This window comes from Naegleria gruberi, assembly GCF_000004985.1.
Source record: "Naegleria gruberi genomic scaffold NAEGRscaffold_86, whole genome shotgun sequence".
Taxonomy (NCBI): domain Eukaryota; phylum Heterolobosea; class Eutetramitea; order Acrasida; family Naegleriidae; genus Naegleria; species Naegleria gruberi.
Genome location: NW_003163241.1, coordinates 8,052 through 27,113, shown reverse-complemented (window position 1 = coordinate 27,113; position 19,062 = coordinate 8,052). Strand labels below are relative to the sequence as shown.

The 19,062-nt window shown below is 32.4% G+C and overlaps 11 protein-coding genes across 11 annotated transcripts in view; 4 read left to right on the top strand and 7 right to left on the bottom strand.

Annotated features, from left to right (window-relative positions):
- Window positions 1-4,063, top strand: part of NAEGRDRAFT_75844 (uncharacterized protein) — a gene marked incomplete at both ends in the record, with an annotated part of 5,985 nt that extends 1,922 nt beyond the window's left edge. Inside the window, 3 exons of the mRNA XM_002669165.1 lie at window positions 117-921; window positions 1,056-1,857; window positions 1,895-4,063. Coding sequence (XP_002669211.1) covers window positions 117-921; window positions 1,056-1,857; window positions 1,895-4,063 — 3,776 coding nt within the window. The remainder of the gene's footprint in view (window positions 1-116; window positions 922-1,055; window positions 1,858-1,894) is intronic.
- Window positions 4,064-4,113: 50 nt separating this feature from the next.
- On the bottom strand, window positions 4,114-5,805 carry NAEGRDRAFT_75843 (uncharacterized protein; the record flags this gene model as incomplete). The annotated part of the gene is made up of 4 exons (XM_002669136.1): window positions 4,114-5,036; window positions 5,139-5,293; window positions 5,451-5,462; window positions 5,618-5,805. 4 exons carry the CDS (start codon window positions 5,803-5,805, stop codon window positions 4,114-4,116), a joined length of 1,278 nt encoding a protein of 425 aa, XP_002669182.1.
- Window positions 5,806-5,985: 180 nt separating this feature from the next.
- NAEGRDRAFT_75842 (uncharacterized protein) lies at window positions 5,986-6,750 on the bottom strand (the record flags this gene model as incomplete). The annotated part of the gene is made up of 1 exon (XM_002669135.1): window positions 5,986-6,750. The coding sequence occupies one exon, from the start codon at window positions 6,748-6,750 to the stop codon at window positions 5,986-5,988; it is 765 nt and encodes a 254-aa protein (XP_002669181.1).
- A 383-nt stretch (window positions 6,751-7,133) lies between these two features.
- NAEGRDRAFT_75841 (uncharacterized protein) lies at window positions 7,134-8,261 on the bottom strand (the record flags this gene model as incomplete). The annotated part of the gene is made up of 1 exon (XM_002669134.1): window positions 7,134-8,261. The coding sequence occupies one exon, from the start codon at window positions 8,259-8,261 to the stop codon at window positions 7,134-7,136; it is 1,128 nt and encodes a 375-aa protein (XP_002669180.1).
- Window positions 8,262-8,981: 720 nt separating this feature from the next.
- NAEGRDRAFT_54355 (uncharacterized protein) lies at window positions 8,982-9,458 on the bottom strand (the record flags this gene model as incomplete). The annotated part of the gene is made up of 1 exon (XM_002669133.1): window positions 8,982-9,458. The coding sequence occupies one exon, from the start codon at window positions 9,456-9,458 to the stop codon at window positions 8,982-8,984; it is 477 nt and encodes a 158-aa protein (XP_002669179.1).
- Window positions 9,459-9,619: 161 nt separating this feature from the next.
- On the bottom strand, window positions 9,620-10,006 carry NAEGRDRAFT_75839 (uncharacterized protein; the record flags this gene model as incomplete). Its single annotated transcript, XM_002669132.1, has 1 exon — window positions 9,620-10,006. One exon carries the CDS (start codon window positions 10,004-10,006, stop codon window positions 9,620-9,622), a length of 387 nt encoding a protein of 128 aa, XP_002669178.1.
- A 642-nt stretch (window positions 10,007-10,648) lies between these two features.
- Window positions 10,649-11,653, top strand: NAEGRDRAFT_75838 (uncharacterized protein; the record flags this gene model as incomplete). Its single annotated transcript, XM_002669164.1, has 1 exon — window positions 10,649-11,653. One exon carries the CDS (start codon window positions 10,649-10,651, stop codon window positions 11,651-11,653), a length of 1,005 nt encoding a protein of 334 aa, XP_002669210.1.
- A 115-nt stretch (window positions 11,654-11,768) lies between these two features.
- Window positions 11,769-12,485, bottom strand: NAEGRDRAFT_75837 (uncharacterized protein; the record flags this gene model as incomplete). Its single annotated transcript, XM_002669131.1, has 1 exon — window positions 11,769-12,485. The coding sequence occupies one exon, from the start codon at window positions 12,483-12,485 to the stop codon at window positions 11,769-11,771; it is 717 nt and encodes a 238-aa protein (XP_002669177.1).
- Window positions 12,486-12,787: 302 nt separating this feature from the next.
- On the bottom strand, window positions 12,788-13,960 carry NAEGRDRAFT_75836 (uncharacterized protein; the record flags this gene model as incomplete). Its single annotated transcript, XM_002669130.1, has 1 exon — window positions 12,788-13,960. The coding sequence occupies one exon, from the start codon at window positions 13,958-13,960 to the stop codon at window positions 12,788-12,790; it is 1,173 nt and encodes a 390-aa protein (XP_002669176.1).
- A 1,054-nt stretch (window positions 13,961-15,014) lies between these two features.
- Window positions 15,015-15,719, top strand: NAEGRDRAFT_75835 (uncharacterized protein; the record flags this gene model as incomplete). Its single annotated transcript, XM_002669163.1, has 1 exon — window positions 15,015-15,719. One exon carries the CDS (start codon window positions 15,015-15,017, stop codon window positions 15,717-15,719), a length of 705 nt encoding a protein of 234 aa, XP_002669209.1.
- Window positions 15,720-16,502: 783 nt separating this feature from the next.
- The window catches only part of NAEGRDRAFT_82211 (polyubiquitin), a gene marked incomplete at both ends in the record, with an annotated part of 9,911 nt that continues 7,351 nt past the window's right edge, over window positions 16,503-19,062 (top strand). The window contains 2 exons of the mRNA XM_002669162.1: window positions 16,503-17,437; window positions 17,479-19,015. Coding sequence (XP_002669208.1) covers window positions 16,503-17,437; window positions 17,479-19,015 — 2,472 coding nt within the window. The remainder of the gene's footprint in view (window positions 17,438-17,478; window positions 19,016-19,062) is intronic.

Below are 19,062 nucleotides of genomic sequence, written 5' to 3'. Positions count from 1 at the left end.
TCTACAATGTTTGGTACAGATATCTTTTAGTGGATGATTCCATTACATTGGAGACAAGGCAACAATTAAATGGACAAATCTATTTCAGGATATTAAATATTTGACCAACCAAAAAGCAAACATTTTAATTTGGAATAAGAATCAAACTTTGGTCAAGACAGTTCAAACATATAGTGCTGAATCTCAAATGCCAGATTCACTAAAATTGGAAGTTCTAGCTCATATTAATCGAGTCATTACAAATACTTCATTACTCTATTTACACAAGAATGATATTGTTCCATCTTTGAATACTACTCATGGTGTAGCTTATCCATTTTGGTTAGCAATTACAAAGAGAGGATTAATTAGTAGTGTGAATGGATCTGTTTCTTCCCCACAAGTTTTGACAGATGTAAATCTGTATAATGAAGTGATTGGGTTGAATAGAGCAGTTCTGGATGAGTTGGCATTGGATTTGAGAGTTAAAAAATCACTTAATTCATATTATCCAAGAACAGTTGACATGAGAAATAATGTGTTTGTCAATTCACCAATTCAGAAACCAACTTTGAGTTATTCATTGACACCTTATTGGAATATTGATCATAATTATGTCATGACTGATATTAGTGTTGTGAAGTATTGGCAATATATTGATTGGCCAAGTGTGATGGATGTCAAGAAGAATGTGTACGAAACTAGTAAGAATAATTTGGCTTACTATTTCAATAATGCTCTTGCCAGTGATTTTACACTTCGTTGTAATGTAACAAATGGAATTACCCTGATTGATAAGGGTGTGAAAATTGACGGTATTTCATATAATGGTTTAACGAATGATATTGGTGCATTTGAGAGTAATTGCAGTTCTTCAAATTCAATTACAACAACAGCTGTTGGTGTTAACAATTTGGCAAATCAAGTACTTATTCAAGATAAGTCAAGTAATTCTAATATCATTGTTTTCAGCAATTTGATGCTTGTTATGGTGATCAGCTTAATGATTTGCAACATCATTTAAAAAATAAATTCAATTTTATTAAGATAAATTGAAAAACTGAAAAAAAAATGAGTTATTCGGTTGAAGAAGTAAAAACATGGACCTCGCACCAACTTTTCACCAAACTTTCCGCTAACACTGGCTTGTCGGAAACTATTTTGCAACCATTCCTTGAACATGATTTCAATGGTAATTCTCTTGTAAGTGTCTTAATAGATGAAAAGAGCACTGTGGATACGGTTACTATGGCTATGATTAACAGATTTTTAGAATCAAAGAATGCTGGGAATATAAGCCTTGAGTTTGCTATTACTTGCCGTACTGTTGCTAATTGGGCATTCAATAACATTAGAGATGAAGTCAATGTCATTAAATCGTATTCAGAATTGTCGATAATGGAAAAGCTGAAACAACAAATGAAAGGCTTGACTGACGATGCCAAATTATCATGGTACCAAACATTAGAGAAACTAATACAAGGACAATCTTGTGAAAGCATGGATAGGAAAGAAGATGTGAATAATCTTTTCAACACAGCATTTACCCTCTTTTATTCTGGAAAACGCAAAAAGGATTACCTAAACATTGAACAAGTGAAACAAGATTGTCCACTCGAAACTATTGATAAAGAAAAGGTAACCTTTAAGAATCAGATTGTCATGGAACAAAATCCCTCCCCTTTGTCCCTTAAAGATGTAAAGGTTCCCTTATTGATGATCCAAAAGAGTACACTTGTAAAAGAGATACTTCCTTTCATTCCAAATTTTCAAGTGGATTTACAAGATGATAGTGAGCGTATAGAATTGAATAACCACATAATCAGGGGTGATACTGTTTCCCTGATTGCACCTTCTGGCACTGGGAAAACAGCATTGGTAAGTACAATTTTAACTTTTGGATATATATGGTAAGATATCAAGAAGATTAGGTGTTAATCTTGGGGTCCTGTTCACTTGCTGTAGAGATGACACAACAAATTTTCGAGGAACAGATTATTGTTCCTTGAATTTGAACAATAGGATTGAGGATACACAAACTGCATTGGAATTATTTGCAACTGCAAGACAATTAGTGCACTGCAACCTGATTGCAAGACTTATCTATTTGGATTTATGTGTAGATATGTGGAAAGATCTTGAACACAAACCATTCAAGCAATGCAAACAGTTTTTAGCATATGCTCAATATACTGGCAACACCAAAGCTGCAAATAGAATATTTAACTATCTCATAAAGAACAGATGGGTAGAGTATGATATTGAAGAATTGAGAAATTGTACTTCCTCCTTGGTCAATAATCTGATTCAAAAATTGGGTGCAAGTACTGAGCCTTTTATATTTGCATTTGATGAAGCAAATGTGTTTTCTATTAAGGAAACTTTTTTACTCTCCAAAAATGGCACTTTGCGAGATATTCTTACACTGTTACACTCTGAGATTAGCATAATAAGAGGTAGAATATCTACACCAGTTTGTGATATTTATTGTGGTACTTGTTTTACGGCTGATGTGATAGACATAGTCCAGTCCAATAATGGAAAACATCAGGATATCACCAATAACATATTTTCTTTTTTTGGTTTAGATTCCATATCAGCAACAACAGCAAAGAATATGATTGGGTTAATGCACGATACTAATTATCTGAAAAATTTGTTTGATAAGGAAGATGAAAAGATAATTTTTCCAACAAGGAGAAGAGTTATTGGACTTGTCTGTGAAAAATTGACAACCAATTTCAAAAATCAACCATATTCAGAGTTTAAAAAATTAATTGCATATCCATTCAAATCTATGAAGATCTCTCCCCTTAAACTTTGCTGGATAGAGTTTACCAATAGCATTACAGAAACTGTATTGGCTCATATCAAAAACAAAAAGATTTCTCTAAATATATTACAGGAAATGTTTATCAGAGCTACGAACACCCATATTTTCTCAACCTCACTTATTCATGGGAGAGAGAGTATGGCAGCAACTCTTGTTGGATCTGGACTTGCCACACCAAAGGGAATTTATGGAGACTATTTCTTTGATTGTTCAGATACAATAACTAAACAAGTTTGCACAAATATTATGATGAAGAAATTTCCCCAAACTTATGAAGATTGTACTACACCAATGAAAGTATTGAGATTCCTTCTTTCCTGTGAAGATTTACAAGATGCTAAATATTGGAAAACAATATTTGCTCTAATACTACAGCACTACAATAGTAAGCCAATTCAAGATGTACCTTTTCTAAAAGTTAAAGGTGCCACACTTTTCCGAGCAACATGTCAGATGGATGCATTAGAGTTTTACACCCATTACTCTAAAAGTACTTGGGCTACAGAAGCATTGGATGTATTGAATTCTATAATTGGCAAATATACTAAGCCATGTACTGGTGTTGATGAACCCGATTTCACACAACGTGGTGACTTTTTGTATTGGTATTGTATCAGTAAATTAAGCGATAAAACCCAGGGAGAATACTTTAGACAAATTGTGGATGGATTGATTTATTTCCCAACCAACTTGTGTCATCCTGATTTGATCTTACTCAACAATAACACACTGTATCTAACCAGCAGCAAGCTTCACAACTGTTCACAAGAAGCTTACTCAAAGTCAGTGCTTAAAAGAAAATCATTATTGGATCGCAAATTTTTTTATATCAACAACTTTACAAAGGCCACTACAGTATGGTGGAAAACTTTCAAGCCGAAACTCCAGAATTTTTTTGAGAATTGTAGATTTTGTAAAATTTTTGCACACTTTAATGTTGAACTGGATAAACTAAACACTGAAAAAACAACAAACAATTTTCCAAATAGTAATACAGAACTTGTTCAACAAGGATTAATATCTTTAGAAAAAGATACACAATTTAATTTCATCCATCTGTCAAATTTACCTGTTCTAGTAGGGCATGAAAATTATTTGTTATTGGTGAAATACTTTGAGAGAATTAAATTTGATGAAAGGAAGGAAGAGGTGAAAGTAAACAGTAAGAAGGTAAACACTATTGTAAAACGAAAGCAAGAACCTCCAAATAATGTCAATAAGAAGAAAAAGATGGTGCCCTCAAATAAATAAAATCAAGATTTAGTCAACTTAATAAAATTTTAAAAGACATTAATTAAAAGTTATTTTTTACCAAATAAAGAAAGTAAAATGCAACCAGGTATTAAGAAAACTAGAGCACTAACAAAGAATTGTAAAATTGCCTTCCATCCTCTCAATTCCTTAAAGAATAAAAGTCCACAAATACCAGCAACAACCAAACTTGCCTGTGTCAATGGCAATCCAATAGTAAATCCAAGACTTGACATGGACACGTAGGTGGCCATAACATTACCAACTTGCCATAAACAAGCAGTAATGCATGGGAAAACTGCAACCTTTGGATGGAATGGTAAGACAACTCTATATCTGATAATATAATAAATATAGTAAATGACAAGAATGGCAGATGTAATACCTGCAGATCCAAATCCAAATCCAACCACGTAAACTACACCAGGTTTTTCTTCAAATCTAGATGGAACAAATTGAGAACCTCCCAAAACACCAACTCCAACCGAGCATGCAAGACCTAGAATGTAATTTTTGGATGATTTCAAAATGGAAACAATTTTTTCCTTTCTTGAGAGTGGTTGAGTTGGATATTCTTCCTCTTCTTGTGTTGTTTCAATAGTTTGCTCAACAGCTTGTTCATTATTTTGAACTTCTGGATTGAAAGTATTTGGTGCTTCTGGATTTTCCTCATTTCCATCATAATGTGTAACTGTTTCATTGACAAGTGACTTGGTTTCAGTTGAGCTAGCTGGCAATAGTTCAGGTAAATTCCATTTAGAACAAGTTGCAATACCAACAATTCCTACAACCATCAAAATTAAAGCTAAAGCTGTCAAGTAAGGATTTCCAATTTCAGAATGGAAAAGAGCAACACCCCAAGTGAAACTTGTAATAATATTGACACCACTCCAAACACCTTGAGCAACACCCAATCCAAGTAAATGAATGGCTATTAAACTTAATAAAGAAGCAGGTACCCACACAGCAGCTCCTAAAATTTGAAATAATTTGAAATTGTGCATTGTGTGAAAATTGTAAAAATGAAATTGTAAAAATTTCAAGTCATTCCACTATGCAAACAAAAATAACTTACCCAAAATTCCCCAAAATGAGAAATACCACTCATTCCAAATCAAAACAATGAAAGAAGTTATCAAAACCATTGATGAAAAGTAAAATTGAAAAACGATTGGATTCATATTTGCTTCCTTGATCCATTTGACTTTTAATGGAAGACCAAAAGTACCCCTACATTGAATTTCAATGATCATTAACACATTGTCAAAACCAATAATTGAATTTGTCAACAAATTATGCAATTATTCACAAATGTCGAATATTATAATCGGATTCAAAGATTTTTTGTTGTTGTTGAACTTTTATCAACCGAAATAATAAAACATACCATGCAATAATACTATTGTAAGTATATCAAAGTTACCAAATATTCATCAGTAAAAACATTTCGGAAATTAATTTTTCATCAAACAATTGTGAAAATCCACAATTTTCATCAAGACCAACAACAATTTTAAAATCACACACAAAACAACACAACAATAAACTACTTACCAAGCAACAACACCAACCCATCCCAACCAATCAGGCACTTGTCCATCGGTCGGTGATGTTCCATTCGTATTATTGTTGGTGTCATTCTGCAGGAGTGCAAAGAATGGAGCACCCTCTTGCATGGCCCACATTGGAATTTGCTTGAGAATTGCTTGTGGGAAGGTTCCTTCAAAAATTGATGATGACATTTGTTGATTCTTCTTCGTTCTCTCTCTACTAGCAAGTTGTTTTTTTTTGATTTGTTGATTTGCTGATGATTGTTTTCACACATGAAGATACAAAGTCTGCGGTGTTATGTTATTGAATTGAGCGGAGTTGGAAAGTAAGAACAAAGTTCTGCAACTCCTGTTAAAATCAAATAATTGATTTTATTCTAAAATTGTTTTCTTGTACATTTTCAATTCATGATCTATTCTTTTAATAGCAGCTTTATCAGAAAATATCGTTGTGATATCTGCTTGAGATGGAATGTCTTTAGTGGTTGATTGGACTAGTTGAACTTCTTTTTGAATTGCTGAGAAGAGCTTGTCAGCAAATTGAGGGTCAGGATTCTTAATTGGGGTGTCCTTATTTCTATAATCACAGAACATCTTGACAAAATCATTTGCATTTGCATTGATGGAAGACAATTTTCCATCAAGAATTTTCTTTGCAAATTCCAATTCCAAAGCTGTCACTGTTTGAGATTCCTTGTAAGATGCCAAAATACTGGCAATGTTGAAAAGAGCTCCAAATCTATGATTCATAACCAATGAAATGCTATTGAGAGCTGCAATGGTGATTTTCAATCCATTGAATTCCTCATCACTGGTGAGATACTGTTTAGCACGTGCTGTCATTTCACTTCTTGAAATTGGATTCTTTTTTCCAACAATAAAGGTCAATAATTTGGCATTAACAGCACTGATTTTGGCTTCTTCACTCAGAGAAAGGAATTTTCTTTGTTTCTTTGGTTTTTTTTCTGCAAGTGCTTTCACCAATTTGGTTTGTTTGGCAATATTTGCTAATGTCTTGTTGGAGAGTCTTTTGCTTGATCTTGTTGTTCTTTGCTCTTCATAGTCAGAGTCTTGTACATCACTATCGGAGAGTTCTTGATGCTTTGATGACTTTTTGCTTTTTTGTTTGGCTGGCATGATGTTGTTGTTGTTATTTACTAATTTACAATTGGATATTGACTATCGGAATATAATCTTATGATTATTGTATGTGTACTATTGTTACAGGTTCTTTGCTAATAATATTATTAACGAATATATTAATTCTGATCAATTTGTTATTAATATCAGTGTAGATGTTTTTTTTAATGTTTGCTTTTGAAGGGATTTAAGTTCGAGTGATGGTTGGAATGGAAATTTGTTTGAAACGAAATTACTTGTTTTCAAAAGCAAAAGAGTTATTTATACAGGAAAACCTGCGTTTGTGCAGAACTGTAGACAAGATATTATGTTCCTTCCCATGCACGATCAAATTGAACTATACCATTCAACGTTCTTTGCAAATATATTTACAAGTGATTTTATTGGATTTCGCATTTGGAGATGAGACCAGCACTTTGTTTGTCTTTTTCATTGTCCATATGTTGTTGAATGAAACCCTCTGCTCTTGTCACTGCTTTCTGTAATAAATCGAGAGCCATGCTTTCAATGCTAACATTCTTTTGATCCCATTCTGTATAGTTTTGAATTGCATGAACATCTGTATATTCCAATTCAAACATTTGCACCAGTTGAGTCTTTTTAGTATCGTACAAATGAGTTGCTGCATATAAGTCTCCACTTCCATGAGCATCAATTTTTGTGACAGCAAATAATGGTTTGTATCCATATTCCAAGAATAAATTTACAAAATCCTCCAATTCACTTGGTACATTCCTTTGATTTGCAGGAACGACAAATATCACAGCATGAGGAATATCCTGAACAGTAGTATTATTTACAAGACAATCTGGATCTAGAATTGCAGCAGGATTTCTACTCAACATTGAAAATAAATAGTCCCATAGAGACCAACTCGCCTTTTGTTTCACTTCTACATCATCTCCTATTTTACCATCCCTCATAGCTCTTACTTGTTCCAATTCTAATTTCAAGAAGGTTTCCAATCCCCTTGTATCATGAGCAAATATTGATTTTGGTAAATTGACAGCATAACCTTTCTTTTTCTTTGTAAACGCTGATGCACGATTTTCTCCAATTACTGCTATTGGTGCTTCACCATAATTTTCATGAAGGGAACGATGAAATGTACTAATCAAACTACTCTTTCCTGCTCCTTTTTCTCCAATCAACAAAATATTTAAATGTGATACGTTCGGAATAATGTCATTATTCACTGTATATTCATTCAATTGTTTTTGTCTAAATTTTAAATTATTATAATGTGATATTTGACTAAATTCTGTACTTGTACTATTGTCTGTACTCGACCGATCAGAAGATTTTCTTGGAGTTGTTTTTCTCCTATCCAAATCATTTCCATTGTTATTGTTGTTATTATTGTTACTACTACTTCCACTGCTACTACTTTGCTTTTCACGAGAATAGAATGGATGGTTCACCATATAATTATTATCATCATCAGCATCACTGTATCGATTCGATGACGTTGTTTTGGGGCTTAAATCGGAAGATTGAACTTTTTTCATTTTTTCGTATGGAAATCATAAGGAGAATTTATTATTGGATTGATGACTGACTATTTGATTGCAATCAAGTATGTTCTACTATTAATTGTTAGATTCTCAGCAATTGGTTCTCTTTCCATTTGTCTTGGCCTCTTCTCTTCATCACAATAAAATTTAATCATAAATATTGATGAATTTTTTAATAAAAATAAAAAACGCTAAAAAATATTTCTCAACCATAACACGAGGTAATTTCCCAAGCACAACTATTCTGAAGCCTGTGTTTGCCTCTATCATAATGTGGAACAATTGATACATTAACTTGTATCGCCATGATGAAACTGGAACGGGTAGCGAACCTTCCATTTCCACAGACAACTCGGAGGCATTTGATCTGCCTATGTATGACGATTCCTAGTTCCGTCCAAAGATGGCTGAACCTTCTCTCGCTAAGAAACTTAACTTTTTTTTAATACAACCACAATTAAGCCGAGAATTTGATGCATGTTTCCAGTCTTCTTATCAGTGCTTTGGTTCATGCTTGGGACAAACAGGTCGCAAAGATTCAGTTCTTTGAGAATTTTTTGTTGCAGAGGAGCTTTGGGAAACTAAAGCATACTCTTAATATGAGCTAATTGAAGTAATATTGACTTTAATATTATTAATTTTCAAACAGATGCCCAACTATTTTCCTGCCCAGGCATGTTGTGTACAGCCTACAGTAATTTGTACATGGTCATTTCAGCATATTCTGCAATTAGAATTGGAACGGATTTGTCTCCGTTGGTGTCCAGAAAATCTTTCAATGGATTCAATGGTTTGATTATGATCCTTGACAGCTTGTTGTAATCTTTGATAATTTTTGGAACATTTCGAGTGCAGTTTCGTTTCAACTTTCTCAATATTCAATGGCATCATCCCATCATCACACTCGTACAATTCCATAGGCACATGAACTGGTACTCCACTTATTAAAGATCCATTCAATCTTTTCAGCTCTTCCAAAGCATGTTCCCTAAAATCCGAATAATAATTTGCAAATATTTCATCCGACCTCAATATCTGCTGATGTAAAGCTTTGCTAATGAGAAGAAGAGTTGAAAATTCCTTCCTTGGAACAAATGAACATATGTGTACTTGAATTTCCATTGGAATACCTTCAAATTCACTGAGTGGTGATCGTTGGTTAGTTAATGGTTCTGACACCTCGTTGCCCATTTTTTTTTGTAAAATAACTTGGAAAATATTGAACACAGTTAAAAAATTGGTGGGAGAGGCATTACTTCTACATGAGCGAACATTTTTGATTTGATTTTTGAAATTCTCGAATTATTGACGAATCCTTTTCAATTACAATTTGTAAAATTTCAGTACCGCAACTAAATTTCCTCATAAATCTTGGTTACACTTTCTCTTTTTTTAGCACTTGTTTCTAATATTGATGTGTTAAGGAGAGAAAATTCTTCGATAATTGAGAAAATTTCCTTTCTATAATTTTCGATAACTTCCTTTCCTTTTATTTCTTCCAATAAATCAGTCTTATTAATGACAAATAACATGGGGAAATCATTTAGCAATCTATCTTTAATCTTCGTAATATAACCAACTCGTTCTCTAAGTGATTTTACTGTTTGAAAATCTCCCACCGAACAAACACCAATGAAACAATTTCCAAATTTAGTATACTTATTTTTAAATGCATCAAAATCTTGAGGTCCAGCTATCCAAATTTCACAATAATTTAAAAATTCAACTCTAACATCCATTGAAACACGTACCAGTATCTAAAACTTCCAACATTATCGATTTCCCATCCACCATAACTTGTTTACAATAATAATCTTCAATTGTTGGATAACTTTTAAAATTTCATTTAAAAAATAGATAATTTCAAATAACCTACTTATCCACAAACCATCCCAATACAATGCTTACGATCAGACATGATTTTCCAACTGTACTATCTCCAAACATGGTCATTCGAATTTCTTTAATTCTTTCCTTTGCATTTTGAAAACATTTTTCATAAGTTGAGTTTTGACATATTTTGTTAGAATGATCTTTCTTCTCAATTCTCCATTCATGATTAATGTTTTTTTAATTTCTTGTAAAGTTTCGAATGATTTTCTATCAATTCCACCATATGCTTCGTATACTTTCCACCAAAATTCATTAAAATAATCTTCCATTTCCTTTGCATTGAAAATTCTTTTTGAAATTGTTTGAAAGTTTGCAATTACAATTATTATTTTCCATAGTTGGAGGAATATATGAAGGACTCATATTGATTAATTTTAATTTCATTGACAATAAGAGAAATTTCACCTCCGAAATTGATCCTTCAAAAATCTATGAACTTTAAAAAACTTGAAAAACAAAAAACAATTTAAAAAACTAATTAAAAAAAAATGTCCAAATCCATCCAACACAAATTAATGATCGGTGAATTGACTTCAATATTCGAGTCGATATTTGGATCAACCTCAGGAGGGCATCATGGACATGGAAATAAACAAAATAATCGGAAGCAAGTTGAATTGGAATTTGAAACATATGGTGATGAGGGAAGTATTCAAGTAAGATTTGAAAAGATGAAGGGAGGAAAGACGGAGAAACGATACAAGTTGATTATTAATTATCCAGTTGAACGAATTGGAGAATTTAAATTGACCATTAACAAGTATTGTATAGAGAAGAAGCAATTAATTATTTTGATTGAGGATTTTAATTTGGATAAGAGTGTTTCATTGTTTGTTGGAAAGGCAACAGAGAGTAAGATCTACATGATTCGATTAGGGGATGAATTGTTACACCTATCGATTGCAAAAGTAGTTGAGAAATTGTTTGTTCCGAGAGCTATTGATAAGAGTGTTACCAGTGAGGGATGTATAGTGTATAATCCTAATATCTTCTTTGTGGATGAACCTTCTTTGAGTATGAAAACAACTTGTGATACTGCCATGGGAATGTTTGATCCAAAGGAAAAATATTCGAATACTGACCCAGTTATCCATCAAGTTCAAATTCGATACAGAGAATTTCATCAAATTTGGGTGAAGGGATTTGTCTTCACCACAGGCTTTTCACCAGTTGTTCCAATTTTGGACGGTCGTAACAATGATACTTATGAAGAAGCTTCTTGTGGTTATTGTTTTAAGAATGGCCTGTACAAGACTAAACGAAATGAAGGATATGAAAACTTTGATTGCTATGAGTTTGAGGAATGTGTAGAGTTCAATAAGGGACATTTGAGAAATTATAATTTCCAGAAAGGAATTTTATTAGAATTTATCTATGTGAGAGGAAAGGTGAAAAAAGGATCAAAGAGTATCTGTACATTAACAAATTGGAAGAGATTGTGCATTAAGGGTAAAAATCCATATTGGATTTCAAAATATACACTTACCAAGTGATTCTCAAAATATTTAAAGTATGACTTTGATGTGGTGAAGAGAATGATGTATCAAGCTCTTATGAAATTTACAAAATCACATTGGAAATAAATTGAATTATTTAATGTATCACACATTAAGCATTTGTTGTTGCCATTGCCCACGCCTCAATGCATGCATTAGGGAAATAATTACTAACATTAATCACATTGTTTGGATGAGCATTTGGGGCTCCCAAAACTGGATCAAGCTTTGGGTTCCATTGTTGCATTTCAATATTTCTGTAATAAAACTTCCAATTACGATCTGCACATGCCACTTGAACAATCACATTTCTATTACAAATGTTCACAAGTTGAACAGGGTATGAATCAGAACTTGTTCTTGGTTGAGGTGCATATCTCTGAATACACATTTCAGTACATGAACTGGAAATATTGTCCTCTCCAATAACAGAACCAACCATTGCCAAATCAGAAGCAGTTGTAGTTGGGTAAGTTGGTAAAGCATCACATCCAATAGAATTGAACATTATTGCATTCGTTGGGAGGAAAGTAGTAACATTTCGATTGGAAGAAGTTGGCACCCACGTATCCAAAGAAAAACTTTGATACCAATTGGCTGTAGCTGTTGGAGGAAGGCCCTTCTTATAGCACACAAACTGGATGTGGATTTTTTGGTTGCAAGTATTGAAAATCATGGAACCATGTTCCCAACTGGAAAATCTTCCGATGCATTGTTGGGCATTATCTAAATTACACACTGTGGTCAACTGTTTTTTTGAGTGGGCTTGTTGGGAGAGGAGGAGAAGGCAGGAGAAGAGTAGGAGAATAATGTTGTGAATTGTTGCCATTTTTTTTGTAGAAATATCTCCATTTCCAGATTTAACTGCTCATTGTAAAGAGTTGTAAAAACAAATAATTGTAACTGAGAGTGTTATTTATTGTTAAAAAAATATTATTTTAAAGGCATTAATTTGTGGATTTAATGAAACATTAAAATATTCATTCTTAAATCTCAGATCTAGTACATTGGTTCAAGGTATTTTTAATAAACTCTAATTTAATGAATTCATTTTTATATTTACTTATAAAATGAATATCTTTCCAATTGATGTGAAAGGTCACTATTCGAAACATTTCGAATAAACAAATATTAATCACTATCTTCATCGCTGGTACTATCCTCATCAACTTCTGAATCAAAGAATAATTGTTTGATTTTTGAGTATCTCTTGAAACTCGCCAGAAATGATATCGCCTTCTCATTTGTTTGATTATCACTTAAATCAAGATAGGTTAAATATTCCAATTTTTCACAAATTTCTTTGAATCCCTCATAGATAATTTCGTTTCCGCGAATGTCAAGGTAGGTCAATTGGCTCAATTGGCTAATTGAGGAAGCAAACTTGTCAGTAAGATCATTCTCACTGATATTAAGCTTAGTTAATTGTTTCAAGTTTGTTATACATTTAAAAGAGTTTCCAAAATAATTATCACTAATATCAAGTGATCTTAATTGTGTCATTTCACTGATAAGTTTTGTTGTTTTGGAACTATCAATTCCATTCGAATGGATGTCTAGAGTTACTAGACGTGATAAACTACTTAGATATTTTACACCTTTTCCTTTAATCCCATTGTCATAGATGGAAAGGAAATTCAATCTTTGCAATCTTCCAATATATTTCAATCCTTTATCTTTAATTCTATTACTACCAACTGCAAGATGTGTTAAATGTTCAAGTTCACCAATACATTTGACACCTTCTTTTCCTATTTGGTTATTGTTAATACTGAGATGAGTTAAATGTTTCAAATCTTTGATCAATTTAGCTCCATCAGAATTAATTTGATTACCATTTGCTTTGAGTATTCTGAGTTTTTCAAGCTTACAGATCAATCCTAATTCATCAGTTCCAATATTATTGAAAGAAATGTCAATTGCTGTTAACTGTTCCATTTCAGAAATGAATTTGATTTTTTCAATATCCAATACAGTTTGCATAATGTTTAAATCTGTCAAATTTTTCATTCTACTGATCAATTCAAAACCTTTTGTGCTGATGGTCATTGAATGAACACTTAACTTATTCAATAGAGATTTTTCACTAATTATTCCAATTCCACGTTCAGTAATATCACTATTTAAACTGACATCTAACTCTTTCAATGTATCCCAATTACCAATTGTTGCAATATATTCATCTGACAAGTGCTTATTACTAATATCAAGCGATGTCAAATATTTCAATTCTCCAAAATTTAAATTAAAAGGTGAGAAAATTACATATCCACCATTCTGCGAAATTCTTCTCAAATTCTTCATCTTTAGTAGAACATTTTGAAAATTCATCGCAGTCACTAGAGGAAAATGTGAATTCCAAATACGTTCCAAAAATTGACTCTTTCCAATCGAAACGAGTCTATCATGTGAAATATTCTCATCAAACTTTAACGAAAGTTCAGCTCTTTCTCTAATTACATTCAACCACTGTTTTGATACCAACGTACAAGTTTGTAAAACAAACCAAGAATTTAGAAAGGAAAAAATTTCAACACAAATATCATCAATTAATAATTCTATTAAAAATTTCAATTAAATAGAATTCAACAATTTCATGATCATTATTCATCATCGGATTATAATTCATATAAATAATATATTATAATCATCATCAAATCATGAAATCATCGGAATAATTTATCATGATGATTTTGGAAAATTACCTTTGAATCGCTCATGGAGGAGTGTTGAAGTTTGACAATTTTTTTTCAAAGCATTTTCTGGAAGGAAGCTAAAGAAGCCTTCTCGATTTCGTTTCATTTTTTTTGTAAAGGAATTTCTAATATTTATTTAGGGTTTCGTCTGGAACAAAAGCACATTTATTTCAATTATCTAGTAGTTGAATTGATCTCATCAACTTTTCGTTGGAAATGTGAATAGTAATCATTGTAGTGAAATTCGAAATTGAAAAAAATAAAAGAAATATATGAATAATTATCTGCCCTCGGAATTGATCAGTGAAATTTTCTCGTACCTTTCCTTTCCAACTTTATTTAATTGGTTTCTTCAAGACAATTTCACCACACTTTTTAAACTCATTCAACCAGAACTCATCATGCTACGATTTATTAATCAAATAGAGGAAATTGTTGCGAATGAACCTCCCATTACAGGAAGAAGAAGAAGAAGAAACAATCATCGTGGGAAAGGAGAGGTCATTTTACCACATATTTCATTGCATTACCCAAAGGAGAGTTTGAATATTCTGTTGGGAAGTGTCAAGTCATATTTGATGGATCATTGTTTTAGTTCTTCATTAGATTTGAATAAGAGAAGACAAATGATTCGTCAATTTCACATTCATAGAGCTAATATAATGAACAGCTATCACATGAATTTGATAAAATGCATGAAGAAAACAGGAAAGTTCAATAATTGGAAAGAAACATTGAACATTATTCGAAAGTCCATTCTCACATTATACAGATATAGTGGTATTAAATTTTCAGCTCAATGGAAATATGATATTCATTACAATATCTTACCACAGATTGAACACAATGCTTGTTGCTATGTGCAAATTAATAGACCAACATCAATTGAATCAACTTTGGATTTACTATTTGACTATAATGAAATGGCCACTGTATTGAATATTAATCACAAATGGATGTCAACTAGGGAGAATATCTTTTTTCACACCAACAGAAAACCAAAATTTGTAGAAAGAGCATTATTTGGTTATTGGGAGTTTTTACCAACAGATTTATCAATATATAGAAATGCTATTATATTTTATGAGAATCTAAACAAGTTGAATATATTTGAGAGATGTATTGAGCACTTTACAAAGTGTAATTTGAAATATTTCAAAAATGCTTTTGATAATGAACATTTTGACAAGTTTTATGCACTGTTTGAATATTTGAAAACATTTCATAGAAAGGGAAGAGTTTATGATGAACAATTTGGTGAAAATTTGAATGGATTTTTGAGTCACATTTCCAAAGTGGAATGTTCTACAAATAATAGAGAAAAGCTGAAAGATTTGTTAATATTTCAAGAATTATTGGTGGAATAATTGTTGGAATGGACGAAATTTTCATCCTCAGGTAGGTTGGTCTTATCCTTTCATTCAGATCAAACTTATCCAATCATCATTATAGACTCTTTTGATTAACCTTTTATGTTTTTTTTTAATATAATTCTATTATATATAATCTTGCTTCATAATTAACTATTAACTATTTATTTAAATTAAATTAATGGGTAAAATGAAGAGCAAATATTCCAAAGATACCTTACCTACTCTCACTAAGACATGCCTGATGTTGTTATTAAGAATAAGGGCTCATCTAATTGTCGCTATAGTTCATCAAACAGTCAAACCACAAGTTCCTTATTGTTGTTGTTCCAAAATATTTTGGCGCTCAATCAGCAACCATCAACTTATCCAATATGTAACAAACCTAAAAAAAAAGATAATACACCATCTCTCACTCCATGCCTACTACGATACGGAATGTTGTTGAGAAAGGAACCTTATTGTGTATTATATGAAAATGTATTTATTATTGTATTGGTACTATTACTATTAGGATGTTTATCGACGGAAGGATACTATCAGGAATGTAAAAGTTGTTTGGATGATGAAGGTGGTATTTGGTGTGCTCTCTCACAGACGTGTGTCTCATCTGAGATGGAGTGCTCAAGTCCTTTTTCTTCTTATACAACATCATCAATGTCCTTTTCTTCTGTGAATTGGTTAATACCAACAAAGAATGTATATAATACAACCTCAACACCAGTTGGGAATATAATATCTAATTTATTTACGGGTAAGGATGCAGCCCAGAATAGTACAATGTACAAACTGCCCAGCTATTGTTATACAGGTATAATTACAAACTCTAGTCAATGCTCAAATATCAAATTGGAAATACATAGAACTTATTCGAGTAGTGTGAGAAACTTAGTGTTTCCCATATGGTTTCAACCTCATCTTAAATTCATAAATGAAACCCATCTAAACTATAAATTGAGCCAGATGAGGAAATCCTATCAGATAGGATATTTCTTTGCTCCTATATTTCCGATTCAATCTAGGAATGATTCATTTCTCAATAGTACGGATAATGGAGCTACTCTGAATACACTTTGGAATAATATCAAATCAAATAATTACAGTGACAAAATCTCTAGCCTATCCTATCTATCAGGATATAGCAATACTTCTTCCATGTTTTCTTACTTATTTCATGTTTTTAACACACAAAATGCTGAATTTTTCTTTGGTGAACAGAATTGGTTTAGATTCCTGGATTTATCTATTGCTGCCACCTCAAATAAGTATTATAGGATGGGGTTTTCATTGGCAGTTCCAAGATCAGATTTATCTGAATTCAGTTATGCTTCTGATAACCCTCTGGAAGAAACTGATCCTGACCTTTTTGGTTCTCAGTATCAATGTACTTTTGTTCTGGCAGATCAAATAGTTTATGCGGAGGGCTATTGGGTTTTCACCGTCTCTGGAGCACATATTTACCTAAGTATTGCTGTAATTGTTGTAATAGGAATAATGACAACTCTAGTACTGTGTTTTAATACGAGATTGTATGAGGAAGATATGGAAACAAATTTTACAAGACATTTCGATATGAAAAAGACACCAGTGCCAGCAGAAAAACCAATGTTTTTTCACAAATTAGCCAGGCTTTATGACATGGCTAGAGCCTTTGTGCTGGCAAATGATAATGATATTGCTAAGGAAGTTGGGTCAGAGTCATATTACTATTTTTGGTTTATGAGATTTATTATTGTTTATTTATTTATTTGTGGAGCCTACTCTATTATCTTTCTTGTTCCATATTTGCCTCCCAAGCTCCACCTTGGATTCCATTCATGGATATTTCAAAATATACAGCAGCCACCTTAACATCTGGAAGGCAAGAACACGTATTCTTGATATTTGTAATTATCAACAGTTTTTTAGCTTGTTTGTTGGGAGCATTTCTACTCTATGCACTCAAACATGAATCTAGAGTGTTTGTCACAGACAAGGTTATCACAGATGAAAAGGCACTCTCGGCAACAATTCGTCATTTTGGTCACCTTTACACTTTGATGGTAAAGAATATTCCAAAGGAGATAACAGCTAAGGAGGAGTTAGGAGAACTATTCAATGAAGAGATCCTTCTTGGAAAATACAGAACTGACGATGAATGGAAAGAACATTATGTATGTCATGTTGCTGTAAATCTTAATCATCTTACAGAATTAGAAAAAGCTCTTGCTAAAGTTGAAAAGAAGCTAGAAAATATCAAACCTGATAAACCACCTACTACTGGCTGTCTTGCAAAATGTACATCAAGAGAAGATCAATTAATATTGGAAAGGGATCAGATAACTGAAAAGATTAATACAATTAAGAAAAAGTACTATGTAAATGAATCGATGGAGAATGACGCATTTTTAACTACTGGAGCTTTTAATACCAACGATCCTACAGATGTGTATGGGACTGGATATGGATTTGTAACATTTTTTTCAATGGATGAAGCCAAAGAGGTGCTAAGAAACTTTAACGCTTCTAGATCTAAAGTAACTCAATGGATGGAATATTTGATACCTTTTTATGAAGACAAAGAAATTGTCGTAACAGCAGCTGTTCCACCCGACGATGTGATTTTTGAGAACTTTAGTGTAAGCCACAAGAAGAGAAAATTAAGGCTGATAGGTATTAATTTGGGACTGTTTTGTGCTATGCTTTTGGTATTCTTTATTCTTGGAGTGGGAAGTGTTTCACAATGGGCTAAACAGGAATTTTTAACATTTGTTATTGATTTTGCTGAGAGTTTGCAAGTTGCTGGAATGGTTGATCTGTTTAGAATCTTGGTGGATTTGTTAATGGAGGTACCTGGATTGTTCATGGAATTGCTAAAACTTGTAGTGGTGTTAGGAGCAAATGCTGTAGGTTACTTTTCCAAGACTCATTACTCATTGTACGTCTCTGAAAAGATGTTCTTCTTTATGCTTTCTGCTACACTTGTCTTTCCATATTTTACCAAATATTTCTTCCTCAATACCATTATGGCATTCAGTAACTATGTGTCTCACTATCCTCAATTCAACAATTTGGTTGTCTATTTTGAATTTTTCGGATTGGACATTATCAATATTCTATTTATTTTTTCATTCATTGCAAAAACCATTGAGTATTCCATTCAATTAGTTTCAACAGTCATCACTCTTTCTATCAATAAGAAAATGGCAAGAATGCCTTTTGATTATGAGGTGAATTATGGTTTTAAATCTGCCCTACTCATCCTGATAGCCTTTTATGGTTCAGTTGCTCCCTTTGTGTACTTGGCAGGATTAGTGTTTTTCGTATTTTCTTACATACTAGAAAGACACTTAATAATGTT